The following is an 18078-nucleotide window of genomic DNA, read 5'->3' on the forward strand; positions in this document are numbered from 1 at the left end:
GTTTTGGGCGGCTCAGGGCAGCATGGCCGTTCACCCTCACCCTCCCCTCCCCTCTGCGTTATGGTGGCACCGCCCGCCTCCCCTCCCGGCCCGGTGGTAGCGCCCGGGGCGGGGCTACAGCGCGCGGGCCCCGCGGCCCGGAGAGGTGCGTGGCGGGGGCTGGGCCGGGCCGGGCTGGGGGGGTTCCGGGTTGGGCCGTTTTCCCCTCCAACGATTCTGTGATCCCGAGTGTGCGGCACCGGCCTTGGGGTCGCGGTTTCCCCCTTCCCTCTCTTACCGCTGGGCGGCTTCCCCAGGGCCGTGCAGCCGCCCCTTGGGCCGTCCCAACTCATGCAGATCCATATTGCCAGCCCAGCTAACCTCCCAACCCACTCAGAGCCTCATTGCAGGCTACGTGCCCCCCTGTAATCCATGCCAGCCCATTTCCAGCCCATGCGTCCCCAGTGGGTCGTGCAATTGCCTCCCCCCCAGCCCACTACAGATCCCACGGCCAGGCTTTGCAACCTTCCCCCCCCTCCTCTCCCAAACCCGTTGAAATCCCCATCTCCAGACTCCAACCCCACTATCCACGCAACCCTCCCCAAAGCTTTGCATCCTCCTCCACCTCCACACAATGCACAATCCACCCCATACTTTGCCTTTCCCCCTGTTCTTTACAAGACCTCAGCATAACCCCTGCTTGATACCTAAAGCTTCCTATGGCTTTAGGATTGCAATGGGGGCCACCTCCCTGCCCCCCTCCTCATCGCACTGCAGGGGAGCCCTGTGTCTCCCTCATCCCCCCCAATACATTGCTGGGGGGCCCTGCACCTCCTCAGTCCTCCCCCCCCTCGCACTGCAGGTGCAGCCTGCTGTTCTGCCGTGATAACGGGGCCCATCCTTGCAGCACCCCATCACCATGTTCGGCTCATCCCGAGGAGGGGTCCGGGGGGGCCAGGACCAGTTCAGCTGGGAAGATGTCAAGACAGACAAACAGCGCGAGAACTACCTGGGTAAGGCCTTCATCCCCCGGCCCTGTGTGCGGGGTGAAGATAAGGGGCTGGGGACAACATGGGGCCTTGTGTCCCTGCAGGAAACTCCTTGATGGCACCGGTGGGACGCTGGCAGAAGGGCAAGGACCTGACGTGGTACGCCAAGGGCAAGCAGGAGCCCGCCCCGCTGTCCCGCGAAGAGGAGCTGGCAGCCGTGCGCCTGGCTGAGCAGGAGGCCATGATGGCAGCGCTGTGAGCACCCCCCTACAAATCCCCTGTGACACTCCCCCAAAAATAGACACTCTGAACATCCCCCCCCCCCAAAAAAAAAACATCTGAAGGACCACGCAGTCGTTGGTCACCTTCACTGAGAGCTCATGGTGTTGAACCAGCTGAATGTCCTTTTATGACGAGGTCGCCCCTGTGGTTGACCAAGGCGAGCCAGTCGATGTTATCTTTTAGGATTCCAGTCGAGCTTTTCATGCTGTTTCTCACAGTGCGGAGAAACATGAGCAGGCAAAACCATGGGACGGTGGGTGAGCAGCAGGTTGACAGGTGCAAAGGGGTACAGCACCAGGCTTCCATTTGGCTGGCAACCACGCGTTGCTGGTGCCCCAGTTATCTGTAATGTCTTCATCGGTGACTTGGATGTTGGACAGGAGTGTGTTCTGAACAAGATTGGTGCTGCTGATAGAATGGGAGGAGCTGTTGACCCCATCGAGGGTGGAGAGGCCTTGGGGAGAGATCCAGATCTTTCGTTAGGGAAAGGCTCTGCCCCATTGGACAGTAGGCATGGAATGGAGGTCCTGGAGCAGTGGGCTCTCAGATGCAGGGATGGGATGTGGGTGGTGCTGTGCAGAGCTGGGGGTTGGACTTGAGGATCCTTGTGGGTCTGTTCTTACTGGGACGTGCTGTGACTCCATGGTTCTGTGACTCTAGGGGCTACAAGAACGTGAAGAGGCAGCCCACAGGCCTCAGCAAGGAGGTGAGGGCGTCCCCGCTGTCCCTGTAGGTCAGGGCATCCCCCATGCTCTGTGTTTTTATGGGGTCTCAACGCTTTGCCCGCAGGACCTGGCTGAGGTGTGCAAGCGGGACAGCGCAGAGCGAGCCGAGGACGTGGATCGGGTGGTGGGCTTGGGCAGCTCCAGGTGGGCACCGAAACGCTGCCTTTCAGAGCGACTTTTTAAAGACAAAATGCCATTCTTATGTTGGTCTTTTAATTTTGTGGCCCATGGATGTGGTTTTCGCCTGCAGCGGCAGCGCTGGGCGGGTGATGCTCTCCAAGGAGGACAAGGAGGCAGCCAAGATGGGGCTCTCTGTCTTCACGGTACGTTGGGTTGATGTGAGATCATCAAAAATCCACGGGCATTTAGGTCAGAAGCGACTTTTGTTCCCAAAGTTCTCTTTGAAAGGCAGAAAGAGCTTTTATCCTGTGTGTGCCACTCAAAGCACTGGGCAGGCCCACGCACTCGCTCTGTGCTTTTCTCTTCCCCGTGCTCCAGCACCAGAAGGTGTGCAGCAGTCCTGAGGCGTCGGGCTCCAAGAGGAAGCAGGACAAGGAGGAGAAGGCAGAGGAGAAGCGGTGAGGACCGGGATGTGTCCCGCACTGCCCTGCCCTGGTTGGTGGGTCAGAACCAGCCAGGAATGGCCGTGCTTTTCTTGGCAATATTGTGCTGAACCGAACGTTTTGCATCGCAGCTTGGTTTGGGCTTGTCCTGCTTCAGTCTGAATCCCCCTAAACCTCTGAGTCACCCTCAAAACTCCTTGTTTTTAATTGCTTCTCCTTTATTAAATAGACCTGGTGAGGGCCCAGCAGGGGTGGGTGTTTGGCACAGAAAGGGTTGGAGGGGTTTGCAGTGCAGGAACCCATCAGTGCTGCCCTGTTCTGCTCCACAGGATGGAGAGCAGCAAGAAATCCAAAAAGGAGAAGAAGAAAAAGAAAAAGAAGAAACACAAGAAGGAGAAGAAGAAAGACAAACACCACAAGCGGGACACCACCCCATCATCCTCCGCCTCCTCTCCCGACCGGGACGAGAGGTAGTGGGGTCAGAGGGGGAGGCACACGGCAGGGCTGTTCCCACGAGGTGACACCGTTCTGTCCCTGCAGACGCCACCGGAGTAAAGCCCAGGACCGCCCTGCATCCCACGGCGGCCGTCCCGAGGCATCGCGGCACCGGCACCGCCGTGACACGGACTCCTCCCATAGCAGCGGGGCCTCGGGCAGGAGCCCGTCCTCCCGCCGCCGGAGGGCGCGGAGCCGCAGCAGGAGCGGCCAGCGGCACCCGTCCCCGCGGCACAAGGGCAGGAGGAGGAGCAGGAGCCGATCTCCTCGATCCCACAGGGCCAGACAGCGTCACGATACGGATTCGGGTGACTGAGGGGTTTTCCTGGAAGGGATGTTCCATAGGTTAGATATTTTTTAAGGTTGTTATCTAAATTAAAGTCACAGCTTTACAACTGCCGGGGCTGCTGGCCTCGGTGCAGACTGCTTATTGCCTGCGTGTTACGATGTGGACGCTGTGTAACACAGCTCTGTGGGATCTATGGCTGTCACCTTCACTTCCCCTAAGTTAAACCTGGGGCAGCATCAGAAGCAAAATACAGCAGGTGCTCACTCCATGGATCTGTCCTGTCCAGACTGACCTCTGTGGGGTCCAGCATACAGCTCTGAGCCCCAGACGTCTTTAATTTGGGGAGACCTGGGTGTGAGCCACCAGCCCAGGCAGGAAGAAGCAGAGATGCCACAGCAGGGAGCTCTCACAGGGATGGCAGGGCGACAAGCGTCCCTTTTGGCTGAGAAGTGGCCTCTGGCTAAAAAGGAAAGTGCTGAAATAAGTCCTTGGCAGACGGATGGGGCTGCAGCGCCTCCTGCACGTGTATGCAGAGTGCTGTTCCCATCTGAAACCTCACGACAGAAATACGGGTGTTTGTGTGCTCAGCGCAGGGTGCGGGTTTTAAATCCGTAACGAGCGATAGCGGTCCACGTGGAACAGGGGACGTCCCGAGCAGCTCCTGCTCATGGGGCCAACAGCACGGAGCACAAGGGCCGCCTTTGTGTGAGCGGTGATGCCATTCCTCCCACTCGAGACAGGGCTGCTCTGTGTGTCTTGGCAGACAAACCCCTCGTGCCGAGGGCTGGTGTCAGTTTGCACTTGGGAGGTTTTCAGGCTCTTCTGTTACCCGAGGGGCTGTGCCACCGCACTGCCTGCAGCCCACGTGGAACAAGGGCTGCATTCATTCCAGCGGGAGGAGCTGGAATAAAGCCCTTCTGTCCGGCTCCCCTCCCGACTGTGGGCATGTGCTTAACCCAGTTGGTGCGGGCAGCAGATGTTGCACGGGTTCTTTTTTTTTTCCCTTGAGATGTTTTTTTGGTTGGGGTTGATGCTCTGTTAGCAGGACCATGGCGTGAGTCCTCTTCATGTGAGCGGCTGCAGCCCTTTGTCCACATGCGATCCGGTCGAGTCCAGGCCTTCTCCCTGAGCTCGCTGCCTTCAGGGTCACCTACTGCTGCTTTTTGGGGTCTGGGCAATGGCTGGTGCTCACTGGGAGCATCCCAGCACAGGGCAGTGGTGGGAAAGTGGAGCACGGCTGTGCTGCCTGGGAAAAGTTAATGCAGCTCCAGGCTGTAAAAGGAACTAAAAGTCTGCACCAATCCCAGGGCCCAGCTTGGGACACTGCTCCCCAGTGCTCTCATTCAACTTCATTTCCAAGCAGGGCAGGATCCTCCCCAGGAGCTGAGCGCTTTGAAGGTGAGGGTCAGAGAAGCCCCCCAAGGCGGCTCACGCCATCCCAGGCTGCATCCCCTCCTGCAGTCCCTGCTTCTGCTCCCACCACTGCCACCAGCCCACTTCCAAGTGCTGTCTGAAGAAGGCATCTATGCCTACTTCACACCCATCCTAAGGAGCAAAAGGCTTTGAGAAAAGGCAAAAAGGGGTGTGAAGGATCCTCGTCCCCACCTCAGGGCTGCGCAGCCATCCAGCCGCCTCTGCTTTCCTGCCCAAGCTGCTACACAGGTTCCTGCAGACGGAAGGATGGATGGCTAAAATCCCTGCAGGCTTGGCCGAGCCCAGGCCAGAACAAAGCCGGTGCTGCCTCGAGCGGAGGGCTACTCCCACAGCTCACTGATCCCAGATAACATCCCTACGTTCCCCATCTCTTCCTCCTTCCAGCATGGGCTGTATGGCTGGGGCAGGCTGGACATCACGAACCCTCCCACCAACACACCTCACACAGCAGTCAACCAGCAGGATCTCTGCTGTCCGTGGTTACAGAGCTGGAGTGCAGCAGAGCGTCGGGGGCTCTGCGCAGTGACATCAGCAGGAGAGCTGGCCCTGCAGGTTCAGCTCCCTCCCAGAACAAGAATAAATAGATGCCCTGCTCAGCTAGGCACGCACACAGCCTGATTCACAGCTTGAAAGTCAAGGCGAAACAAACAGCTTGGAAAGAATAACCTGACTTACAAGGATTTTGCAATCCCTTGTCGCTGTTTGCTCAACACTGATTACTACCAAGACAGGCTGGTCAGAGCGCAGGAGCCCTTGCTGGGAACCTTGAATAAACCCAATTGCTGCCTGCAGCAGCCTCAGCTGAACACAGCAGTCAGAAGCAGCTCCCTGAGCCTCTCTCTGCAGCAGGGCAGCCAGCCCCACAAGGAAGCAGTGCTGGAACTCTGGGCCTGTCTGCACACACACACACACAATGCATCCTTCAGATGAGGCAGCTGCTTGGAAACAAAACCCAGGGAGCGAGGGCAAGTGGAATCTGTGCAACAGATGAGGAGCTCGATGGAAGACCATCTCGATTCACTCTGAGAAAAGCAGTGCCAGCTCAGCAGCCCACGAGCTCAGCACCCACAGCTTCAGGAGGGCAGATTTCACCCCCAGGAGCGCATCGCTCACAAAGCTATGGTGAAAGATGTGGCTATGCAGGAAGCTGATGGACGCCTTAAGGGAGGACAGGGACTGAAGAGATGAACAGAAGGACACAGTGCAAGTTTCATGAAACTTTTTATTCAACAAGTATTTCATTATGATTTTGCCAAGATGATCAAATGAACAGCAAGGCATAAAAAACATGAAATAGTTAAGAGATTTTATTCTAATAGCTTTAATTACAGTGCTTGTTTGTCGAAATGAAAACTGAAAACAAGTATACAAAACAGTTGATTACTAATCGTGTATTGAAAGCAATAAAGGTTTCCACAACACTAAACAAACCAGTTCTGATAGTTCCTCAAGTTAAAGTTGAACAGCTCCAGCTTCTTCAGTGTTTATCAAAATACAAAAGAAAAGTAAAGAGGTCTTTTTTCTGATGGCAAATCTGAACCTTGCAGTATGAGGGATGCCAAGGGTTTTCACACATATACAGATATGGGATTGTTCCAAAATGGGATTGAATACTTCTAGAGTGGAATGACTCTCCTAACTCTCATGCTTTTTTTATTCCCCTAGACACTATACATAGATGTTTGGTGTTTTTCATGGCAATTCTTACTTAAGTACAGTACTTTCTGACTATAGAGCTTAGGACTGGTACAGGCTGTGCTTTCTGTAGAAAAGTTTGCCTTCTGGAGTGGTTTACACACAAAAGTACAAAACACTTTTGACAAATACAACAGGCTAAAAATGTGACTTCCAGAAATGATTCAAGCTCAGTGGATGTGACCAGTCTCACCTGAACCAAAAGGCAGAGGTTTAGCTTGAGTCTGCCAACTCATCTAAACCAGGTCTGACAAATCTTGGAGCAAGTATGAACAAACGTGAGCTACAGAAAGAGCCAGAGATCTGTAAGTTACGACCTGTGTTCTAACCCAACGGAGCCAACCTGGTGTCAACTGCTGCTTCAGTTTCCCAAGGATCAGGAACCACCACGTCAGAGCTAGAACAGCAGAAGCTATGGCAAACCTTTGTGTCTTGAAGTGTTTTTACTTTTCCTCGACTATTAAAAAAAAAAAACAACAAAACAAAATACAGTATTCAGGTTAAAAACCAACCACCAAAATGGACCTCACAGATCTCACAACCCATCCGAGATAGTATTCAGCTCTACTGCACTAGGACTGCTGGCAACCCCTACGTTAAGCCACTCCATCCCTTCCAAGTACTAAACAGTGAGTTGATTCTTTACAATAAAAAAGCTGAGTAATATTGCATAGGAGTACCAGAAACTGCCTCATTGGAAACAAAAACTATTTACATTAAATAAGAAACCTAACTGTTTTCTGGCTTGTATTTGCCACATTTACAGCATGATGCAATATATACTGTGACAAAAGAAATGAAAACAGCTTCCGGCACTCAATACCACAAAGTAGCACAGTTTGCCACATTAGAGTAAAGCGAAGGGCGAATAGGAGGAAATAAGAGGGAGGGGTGGAAAAAGAGGGAAGAGGAAGGTTTATGGTTTCATTTCTGGTTTCGGAGCTGATTGGACAACCAGTCCAGTCCTTCATAGAGCCCGTCTCCACTAGTGGCGCAGGTGGCCTGGATGTACCAGTTCCTGTGACGAAGAGAATGCAGTCCCAGTTTGTCTGTGATTTCCGCTGCATTCATGGCGTTGGGCAGGTCCTGCGGAGAGCAAGAGACGCGTTTCTCTCCTGCCAGCTGAGCAGCAGCACCCACCCTTCCTGAACTATGAGTGCACTGGCTGTCAGCTGTAAACCCACTTCACAAAGTGAGGAATGCTCACAGTTACAGCTCACCTCCTGTTTCATTCACTTTCCACTAGGGAAATATTTTCTGCAACTGCAGCCTTGATTTAACCTCAGCTTCCACCACGCAGTACTGAGCACTGCTCCAAGCTGTACTCAGCTCAGCACTGCATCTGTTAATACTACACTTTCCTATTCCTAGAAAGGACTCACAGCTTTTCCACCCTTCCCAAGTGAGCCTGCACAGCTGATGGAGCAGCAAGCTGTGCCTCCTTTAAGTTCACCCACAGAAGGCGCTTTCAGGTAAGAGCACACACACGGACACCTTCCTTTGGCGTACCTGTTTGTTAGCAAACACTAATAGAACAGCATCTCTAAGCTCATCTTCTGCCAGCATTCTCATCAGCTCTTCTCTGGCCTCGTTCACTCGTTCTCTGTCATTACTGTCAACTACAAAAATCAAACCTAGGAGAAAGCAGACAATAAGCATAAGCACGCAGCACGTGCTGCTTACACACAATACCTGGTTCTGGACATCAGAATTCAGCTGCAAAGAGAAACTACATGAAAAGATGAAGTTCATACTGTTGTAATCTCATGTCTGAGAGAAAGCCTGCTCTTGCCAAGAGCTGGTGACAACAAGCAGTTTGATGTGCATGATTTCGGGCTCGCTCTCCAGCTACAGGACCACTCAATATCTTCCAATGAGAAGCACCCCTTAAAATCCTGACAGGACAGTGCACGCACATTAAAGGCAAGCAGTGGGAGGAATGACAAGCTCTCAGCTCTCAAGGCTGCTACAGCCTGTAGGAAACGAGCAGCAAGGACTGCTTTGAAGTGCTGGGTGCGAGCTGTGATGCTCACAGAGTAGCAGGAGTTCTGAACTCAGTGATTCAGACAGACAAAGACGACTGCTTTCCAGATTTCCTTCTACCCCTCCTGCTCTGCAGCCTGGGATGTAAGTGTCAGCACTCACCTTGTGTGTTCTGGAAGTAATGGCGCCACAGTGGTCTGATCTTATCCTGGCCGCCTACGTCCCACACCGTGAAGCTAATGTTCTTGTATTCTACTGTTTCCACATTGAAACCTGAAATAGAAATCGTGGCAAAATCTCAGTTAAAACGGGTACAGGTCAACTGTGTTCATTTAGCAACTCATGTTCAGAGTCACTACTAAAAACATCACCTTGAAATGTAAGTCTGCTTTAAATAAGCAGCTTTACACTGAGGCCCTCACTGAGCCCACCCCAAACGTGGGCTCTCTACAACTGCTCCTCTCACCACCACCCAGCCCCAATTAGTTAAACTAACAAACTTAACACCTATAACTGCTACGTGAGCAGTGAAAAAATAATCAGAGCAAACTGCGTTATGTTAAATAATAACAAATAAACCCACAGGCTTCTGAGGACGGGAAATAAATCTTGGATCACAGTCCTCAGCCACTCTCCTCCCAGGTAACATAGAGGCACTCCTCCATTTCTCAGCCTTAACCACTCGAGGTCACAGCACAGTGAGCAGAAGGCAGGCAGGCTGGCCCAGCCCACAAAGGGCCAACCCACAGATGACTCAATGGAGGGAACTCACAGGGGAAAAAAAACCAAGAAAACAAATCTCCTCCTATGTGAAAAGATTTGGCTGTGCTATCCTCGTACAGCAGCCTCAGCAATTGTTTGCAAAGTCAGAGTGCAGCACTACGTCACAAACCAGCAGTGCTGGCAGCAGAGGTGAGGCACTGCTGCAAACACTGCACCCTGATCCCAAAGCCAGCAGTTGATAGAAAGACAAACATCTTACCTATAGTGGGAATTGTAGTTACTATTTCACCAAGTTTAAGTTTGTACAAGATAGTCGTCTTTCCTGCAGCATCCAGACCGACCATCAGAATACGCATCTCTTTTTTGCCAAAAAGGCCTTTGAAGAGGTTAGCAAAAATATTTCCCATCTTGAGATATGCTTTCACTGGCCAGTGAAGTCTGGAGAAAGAGATCACAGAATCACTCATGAGTCACCGAGGGCTGTGTTCAGACCTGGGCACAACCAGCCACCAAAAAGGCACCAGACAATACAGACCTGTGGGCTCCCTGCCCACAGAGACCAGGAATTTCTCCATATTGAAGCAAAACAAGAGACAAACACCTCTGCCACAAGTTATCCCTGATAAAAAGACACTGCTCTGATTTCAGTATTAAACTCTGCTCTCAAACTATCCTGTCTGTTATTGGCTTTCAGCACAACGGACAACTTGGGCAGTTTATCCCTCCAGCTTAAGGTCTCACCATAAAGCACTACTTCACCTGAAGTGCAGCTTTTAATGCATGCTCATGTTTTCTCTGTTTAGACATTCCTTCTTTTGAAAAGGAAGCTGAGAACGTGGCTCGGATTCACCTCTACTCAGAACACTTTCCTTCCTCTTGAAGCCTCTGGCAGTGGGCAGTGAACACAGTGCCACACAAAGCAGCATTACGTTCACTGATGCTGGAGAACTTCTTCACAGAATCCATCATGTCTCCAAACCTTACCTACCAGAAATGACTGCTGTGTTGGAGGGGTTTCTCCCTTCACTCTGGACATTCAGAAGGGATCAGCAGCTTCAAGAGCTCCTGCTGGGGCCGCGGGCACCACTGTGCTGTACTCTTGGAAGGGGGGCAGCCCCAGTGCTGCTCTTCCACAAGGCCCTGCCACCCCGACCTGCCATCACACAGTTCAGCACTGCAATCCAAGAACCATTATTGTGCTTGCATGAGATGAACAGAGCAGCCTGGAAGCAGTCGGATGTGGTGAGGGCTGTTACACACTTCTGCTGCTTCATCTAGCAATGCTGATGTAAGTGTGAGACAAATGAAGTCCAGCTGAAAAGCCAAGCTTAAGACAGCAGAAACACACAGAGCAAAGACTTGTAACGTTCAGGGGTTGGGTTTCCTGCAAACCGAGTCATAACTCAAATATGAACTCTGAATCAGCTCTCAAAGCTGTTCTCAAAGCCTTGCACTGCAGCTGTGTGCTTGAAACACAATTCTCACAGGACACGTTTTCCAGAATTGCTACTCAAGACGATTAACAAGCTGTGAAGCTGCAGACCAAAGCCTCGCCCTACTGCTCAGCTCTGCCTGCCCCGCTCAGCACCAGGAGGCCCGAGCTGCCCTGCCCCTCCCAGGAAGCGTGCTGGAAGCGACTCTGAACCCAGAGCACTGCGATGTGAATGGAGTCACATGTCTCAGCACAAAGCAGCCTCTCGGTGCAGAGTCCACACCGAAGTTTCTGCACGACAAACAGCTCTTCTGAAGTTGTAACTCGTGTCGGGTTGTTCACTTCATACCCCGAAGCTCCATGCGATTGGAACTTCACAGCTCCATCAGCCAGAAGGGCAGCTTGTGGATTAAAACCAAATGGAAGTTTTGGAAGTTCTATTATTTCACCATTTCCTTCGTATTTCTGAACCGCTACCATGAATATTCAACAGCCACTTCAATCTATGGAACTTACATAAACAGGAAAGTTAATTAGGAAGTAGAGAAAACAGTTTTGCTGGAGTTCTTGTTTACCCAAATCATTCACAGCAGGAAATGTCTCTCCCCAGCAGCTCTGGCCGGGATGGAGGCTGTGGGGCTTTCCTTTGTCTGCTGCCTGTGCTGACTCTATCTGCTGCTTCATCTGAAAAAAATGCCAGGGCTGAAGCGTTACCTCGAAGCAGAGCTCTTACAGCAATCCAAAATGGTGCTTCTGCAGAGGAGCTGTAAGCCCTGCAAGAGGTTCCCCCTCACGTGTACAGTCATAATTGGCTGTTAAATGCTTGGGACCAAAGGCAGCAATCAGGTAACAGAACCAAACCTTAACATTTACTCTACCCCTCAGAGAAGCCACACTGCCAAACACACTGCACAGCCTTGGCTCTAAGAGTGGTGAATCCCACCAGATTTCCCTTCTCTTGGCAGCTCATCAGTTCCAGGCTGCTTTGTAGGAGAGCAAGATATCAGGAGAAGCCCACGTGCAGAACTCCCCCACGCTGCTGTGGTTCCCACCAGGAAAGCTGCTGGATGCTGCTGAGGCAGAAGAGGTGTCTGTCTGTGTGCCCTTCCTCTAACAGCAACCAGCACGTCTGCCTGCGGCCACAGGAAAGGGAAGCTGCCCCATGCCAGCTCCCCTCAGGAGGCCATCTCTGCCACCACTGTGTAACACCACACTAAATGAGCCGAAGCACCTTGAGATCCCTCTTCCCTGCCTGTAAAATCCTTAACCAAACAAGCAACAGGGATGTGCCCAGCCCTCTGACAGCCAGGTCTCTGTTCTCGACTGTGCCATCTGACAGCCCAAACTCCACCACCACGCAGACAGTGCCGCCACAGTCCGGAGCAGCTTCCCACCCACTAATACAACTCAGCTGAGGATCACACGACTGCTTGCAGTGTACTTCAGAGCTGAATCTGCTTAGTTCAATTCTCATTTCAGTACGTTAGTCAGACCAGGACAACATACACATTCCAAAAATCTGGGAAAATTTAAGTCTGTTAGGTTTACCAAGTAATCCTGCCACTTCTCAGCCATCTTAAAACATCTGCAACCTGTGTCATAGAACAGCTTGGGCTGGAAAGGACCTTTAAGATCATCTAATTCCAACCCCCAGCTATAGGCGGGACACCTGCCTCTAGACTAGGCTGCTCAAAGCAGTTTGAATCAACAGCCCAAGCCTTCTGCAGAGCTAGTGTGCACAGTGCCCCAGCACAAGTCCAGCTCCTCCAGATGGAGGCCCAGCACTGCCCCCAGCCACTCCTGAGTGCCTGCACAGCTCTCACTTCTGCTCACCTTCACCTGGCCTACTCCTCCAGAGGTGTATGGCAGCAGAAACCTGCTGGGCAGGTTCAGAAAAGCTAAAATGTCATTGGTAAATAGCAAGAAAGAGACATTCTCTGCAGAAGGCTGCAGTTCTGTTTCAAGGAAGCCAGGTATTTTCAGCAGCCTGTTTTCTAGTAAGCAATATGGTTAGATAAGCCATTAGGAGACAGGGAGCCTTCTTCAGAAAGGCTTGGTATGATGAGTTAAAAATGAATGAGCGTCTGCCAGAGCAGGCAGACCAGTGCCTGTTAAAGCAATACAGCCCATGAGTAACAGCCAGGAATTGTCTCTATTAATTGGAAGGGGTTAGAGAAAGAGCTCTGAGGAGCTTCTCAAGCTCAGTGATCATTGAGCATTTAATCTGCTGCAGCACTCCGTATTTAACCACACATTAGTGCATTTCAGTGCCGTTTCATTCAGAGCCCTTACCCTGAGCCCTCACACACCTGCTGAACAGCCACCCCACAGCACCATGACCACAGGGGCATGCAGCATATGGGGAAAGCACAGCTGCGTCTCGAAATCTCTGCCTTTAAACATGGCATAAAAGACCCAAACTGAAGGTTATTTAATTAGCAGAATTACACCTGCAGTATAGAAATACATTTATTTCCCTTCTACACACCAACCCTTAGCACGCAAGGCTTCTGAAGCGGCTGAAGAAGGGCTCTGAACTTGGCAGGCGGTGTAACAGAAGTTGCCTCATGCAATCATTTTGGCAATCTGTTCTCTCCCTTTGATAAACAGCAGCAGCAATAAGGTCAGGCAAGAAAGGCTCAGGCCCAGCACACAGCCACACAGAAGGCACCTGCTGCCTCCGAGCTGGGAGCTTCCCATCTTTGCTTTATTGCCTCTTTCAGAGACCACCAGTGTCCCTACCAACCTGACAGCAGCACTGACTCCACCCCTAACATAATTAGAACAAAAAAACCCAAATCAAGCCCCTAATTCCTAAACTGGAATTAATACAATCTGATTGTATCAGCCACAGGAAAACAAAAGCTGATCAATCTGTTACTTAACAGAAATACTGATCTGAAATCAGCCTGTTCCCACTAGTTGGCTTGCACCATCTTTACTGCATCTACATTGGAAGCTCAACATGCAAAAACAAGCACAAAATCATACACAAAAGAGCACCAAACCCACATGTACACGAGAGGTGATAAAGCTTGTTAAAATCCAAGTAGAACAGCAGCTGTTGGTGTTACATATGAGACTGGGCAAAGAGCTTCAATTTAAGTGCAAATCCAAGTTGGCAGCTTGTTCCTTACAATTTAAAGTGTGACTTTGAAGGGAACATGAGAAGTGATCCAGCAAAGATTAAAACACTGCTAGAACTGAGCTGAATTCAGGCCCACAGTTCTTCATATCACCTCATTGGAGGCACAGGCTGTGAAGCACAGCTGTGCTCTTTGGAACCTGAAGCAATTTCTGTTACAGTTTACCAGCCTTCCCCATGCAATAACCTGAGTGAGAGATGACCAAGTACCAACTCGAGGCCTCTTCAGCACTGGAATTTAGCTCAGATCATTTGGATTTGATTTGCTTGAGATTTTAGAGCATCCTGATGTCACTAGGCATAAACTAAGCACAAAACCCAGGAATAGCTGACACGTCTGTTGGGCTTCCATCAACAGAAATGCATCTCCCCACTTGGCACTGGTGGTGCAGACACCCCCAGCAATCACTGCCTGTTACCTGCCTCCCAGAGAAGCTCAGATGCACAAAGCATCATGTAAAATACAAGATTCAGTTACATAACCGCACTCCCATGTCAAGAGGCACAGCTGGATGTGGTCTGCAGAGGTTTGAGGAGACCAAGTGAAAGGCATCCAACCACACAGTGTGTGCTTGAGGCAGATGGAGCACACGTCAACCTCCAGCAACAAATGAGGTAATGAAAATGCTTCTGATGTAGCACCTTCAATCAACAGAAGCAGGCTGAACATCTTGCTGTCTGTACACATTACCAGATATAGCACTTCCCAAATGCTGTACCAGTCTCCAGAGAGCGCTGGGCTCAGAGCAGCAGGAAAACAGAAAATAATTCCATTTACAAGATCAAGGCAAGGGCAAAGGAAAGAGGGAAGGTTTCCTATGGGGTGATGACTGCTTCCTCAATACCACAAGAGCTCAATCCTGAAACAGGCAGACAAACAGGAAAAAAAAAGCCAACAAAACAGCATCAAGCAAAGAGGGCAGGCTGCTCAACTCCACCAACTGGCCCTGGCCTTACTCTCACCTTGATGCAGATGCAGCCACTTCTATTTCACAGCCAAATCTCAAACTGTTTTAAGCAACTGCACACTACCACACATAACTCTAAAGTGTGCTTTTCCAATGTATTGGTTTGTACATCTGGTCTGAATGATATTTTCTTTATGAGACATGTGGGCGAGCACAGGAGGGGCCACAGTTGATGTTTTTAGAAAGTTGTTCATGGCTTCCCTGCAGACTGCTCAGGAAATAAAGCAGTGCCAACAATTCATAACACCCGGATCTGACCGACTCCACGTTCACCTGTCAGATGGGGGCAAGCTGCTGTGGGAACACAGCTCTGAGAAAGCACTTTTCAGTCAGGCTCTGCGCAGTTTTTCAAGGCTGAGCTATTTTCACACGTTTCAAATCTCCAGTTCTAAGCCAAATAAGCTGTTATTCATTCCTACCAGCTGGGCACTAAGTCAACGTTTACACTCCTATTAGAAAAGGCAAGAACTTGCTGGAGAGCATCAGTAATGAAATTGGCTTTTGGTATGGGGAGAATGTCAAAGCAGAGCCTACACAGCTAACTGGGTACAGGAACCAGGGTATGAATAAGAGCTCCGTTAGGCATGAGGTTAATGAGAACTGAAACATCAGCAGAGCTACTGCCACAGTCCTTCAATGTTTGCATGAGTTAGAAACAAGAAACAGGAATGGATAGTTGTGAGCAAAAAGAGAAATATGCTGAACAACAGAAAAAACAGCTGCTGGAGTAGGAAGCCAATTATAAACCTCTTTACTCATCAATTAAGATAGGCAATAATGGCAGAGGGCAGCGCATCTAATAAAAGCTCTGCAGCATTCCAGTAGCAAAGCTTTGGCAAAGCTTTCCAAAGATTTCTAAAAACGAATCACCACTATTCCTTCTAAGAAAAAGTGCACTGATTTTTCAGCAGCTTCATCCTCTGTAAGGAAACGAAACAGATTCCTGTGAAGGCTGATGAAATCTGTAAGAACTCTACCTTTAAAAACTGCTGATCAGTGCAAAGGTGGACTTTCATTTCTACACCGGCCTTCTTTCAGCTTCAGCACTGCCAGTTCAGCTGAAGCTTTGCATTGTGAGCTTCTTCTTCTTTCACCAATTCATGTAATCAACAGCTCACTTGATAACCTCAGTGTGATGTATGAGAGTTGCTTAAAGCAGGTTTTTCCAACAGGTGTAACTGGAGTGCTACAATTATAAGGACTGGAATGCAGCCCCCTGTCCCCCCTTGCTGTGTTTGCTTTGAAAAAGCACAGCTCCAGGCTGCCCCTTTGCACTAACACAGGGAGCTGCACATGCCAAGCAAGAACACAGCACTTCTGCCCTAACCCTGTTCAGATCCCTGTTGTATTTCACAACCAGGCAATCTCCAAAACCCAGCAAAAACCAAGAATTACTGGGGAGAGATTTACTTTCTGTTATTTGTGTTTTTACCCCTAATTCCAGGCTCTCAGAGGTGTGGTCCAGCAACTATCACATACACCATAGGCTACCATAGCAGCCAATGCTGTCCTGAGCAGAGCTGACATCTGCTTGAGTCATTTTTCCACCTTCTGCCATAGTAGAAGGGACATCAAACACAGCAAACCAACAGAGCTGAAGAAGTTCAAGTGAGGCAAGCTACCTCACCCTTTCACCCAATGTAATTGCAACAACAGACAAAGCAGTCCAACAGGGTTCTGGAGCACTAGGTATATTTTAAACACAAGAAGCCCGAAGTATTATACCAGCCTCCCAAACTTGGGTTTCAAAGAATCCCTTTCTTTCTGTACCTGTAAGATTATGAGTACTTGTATTGACAAGTTGATTTCAAAACCTGTGAAGCAATCCTCCAGTCCTGCTGGAGTTCTTTTCTCCTACAGAAAGGTTTCAAATCAGTTGTAAAAACAGCAATAACCACATCGCCAAATGACCTTGAGCAATTTACTGTGACTTGGATTACTTTGCCTGAAAAATAAGGTTAATAGAACGTGTTGAAGAGGGGCCTTGCAGCCCTACAGCTTGCAAAACAAAGATCAAAGTATGAGATAAATAGTTCACATTTTATTTATTGACAAAGTTACATTTCAAAACAAGAACTCTTGGTAGAACTCTAATCAACCTGTGGAATTTGCTTTGGCAAAAACCTAAGAGCAAAGCAGCAAGGTCAATGGCAAACACAACATTTTGGTGGTTTTACGGCCCAGTAAAATTTAAGTCACTCTGTAAACGGCTCCTTTCAAAAAGAGGCTCCCACTGCTAACCTACCACTTCATCAGATGGAGGTTATCAACCTGAAGTATCACCTCAACTGCTCACAGAGCAATGACATCGTGTTTTTAGACAGAATGTAATATCCTCCTATTGGGGGACTGCCGTGCCAAGGAAAACTGATCTCCCAGGGCGCCAGACCCGAGCAACGGATACCAAACCGAGCCTGCGGCGAGCCGAAGCTGAACTTCTTCCCAGCAGCCCAGCACGAAGCCCCACACAGGCTCAGAGGAACTGCGAGGAGAACAGCTTTCGGCTAACCCGAAAACCAGGCAACCTCTCCCCGCATCCCATCCGCGGGCGGGGCCGAAGCCGGAATTGGTTTGGGGAAGAAGAGAGAACAAGGCCATCCCGCCTCGCTCCCAGTAGGGGGAGGGGAGCGGCGCGGTCCCCCCCAACCTGTCCCTGTGAATGATCCGCCCCCCCGGCCCGACCCCCCCGCCCTCAACGAGAGAACGGAGGCAGATAGCACGGCACCGCGGCTTACCTCCCCGCCAGGAGCACAGCAGAAAGGGACAAAGACAGGAGGCAGCCGGAAAGCCGCAGCCCCGGGCCTCCCCTCAGCACAGGGCCGCCGCGCCTCCCCGCCGCCCGCGGGCCTCGGCCTCCCCCGCTCCACCCAGCGGCTGAAGGCGGATACGGCGGGCGGCGAGAAGGAAAATGGGACGGAAAGAAGATAACGGAAACCCACCGGTGTCAGCTGCTGCCCCGGGCAGTGCGTCTGGCTGTCCTCGGGCTGTCCCGCTCGGAGCCGGCTCCCCCCGCGCCTCTCAGCCGCTCTCCGCCCAGGCACACAAGATGGCGGCGCTCCGGGGCCACGTCAGTGCCAGCGCGCGGGGCAACATGGGTAACCGAGGATGCGAGGGGGCGGGGCTTAGCGTAAACCCCGCCCTCCGCCTAACCACGCCCAATCAGCGCCCACGCCCCTGGACGTGTGGGGTTTGATTGACGTGAGGCCGTAATGATGGGTGGGCAGGAGGGCACGGGGACGCAGAGTGAGTTGTGTGGAAAATAAAATTGATGAGGCTTGAACGCTCCAGAGAGTGGTGTAGGAACGCATCTGGTAGTTGGGGATGGTTTCCTTTCTGCTATGGGTTACTTCAAGGTAAATTGAGGCCATGTGGTGTC

The 18078-nt window shown here is 50.9% G+C and overlaps 2 protein-coding genes across 3 annotated transcripts; one reads left to right on the forward strand and one right to left on the reverse strand.

Moving 5' to 3' along the window:
- The first annotated feature begins 60 nt into the window (after positions 1-60).
- Positions 61-6938, forward strand: C7H1orf35 (chromosome 7 C1orf35 homolog). 2 transcript variants are annotated; one of them, XM_048951649.1, is made up of 9 exons: positions 61-145; positions 887-992; positions 1073-1223; positions 1911-1956; positions 2040-2119; positions 2226-2298; positions 2474-2553; positions 2868-3008; positions 3079-6938. In XM_048951649.1, the coding sequence occupies exons 2-9, from the start codon at positions 899-901 to the stop codon at positions 3347-3349; spliced, it is 936 nt and encodes a 311-aa protein (XP_048807606.1). In that variant the 5' UTR covers positions 61-145; positions 887-898; the 3' UTR covers positions 3350-6938. The 2 variants fall into 2 exon arrangements, with proteins under 2 accessions (XP_048807606.1, XP_048807607.1); XM_048951650.1 differs by having other exon boundaries at positions 91-145; positions 842-992.
- Positions 5959-17780, reverse strand: ARF1 (ADP ribosylation factor 1). The gene is made up of 5 exons (XM_048951667.1): positions 17642-17780; positions 9417-9595; positions 8597-8707; positions 7961-8085; positions 5959-7537 (listed from the first exon to the last, which is right to left on the reverse strand). Exons 2-5 carry the CDS (start codon positions 9562-9564, stop codon positions 7376-7378), a joined length of 546 nt encoding a protein of 181 aa, XP_048807624.1. The 5' UTR covers positions 9565-9595; positions 17642-17780; the 3' UTR covers positions 5959-7375.
- Positions 17781-18078: the final 298 nt, after the last annotated feature.

Source organism: Lagopus muta, chromosome 7, assembly GCF_023343835.1.
Source record: "Lagopus muta isolate bLagMut1 chromosome 7, bLagMut1 primary, whole genome shotgun sequence".
NCBI classification, from domain to species: Eukaryota; Metazoa; Chordata; class Aves; order Galliformes; family Phasianidae; genus Lagopus; species Lagopus muta.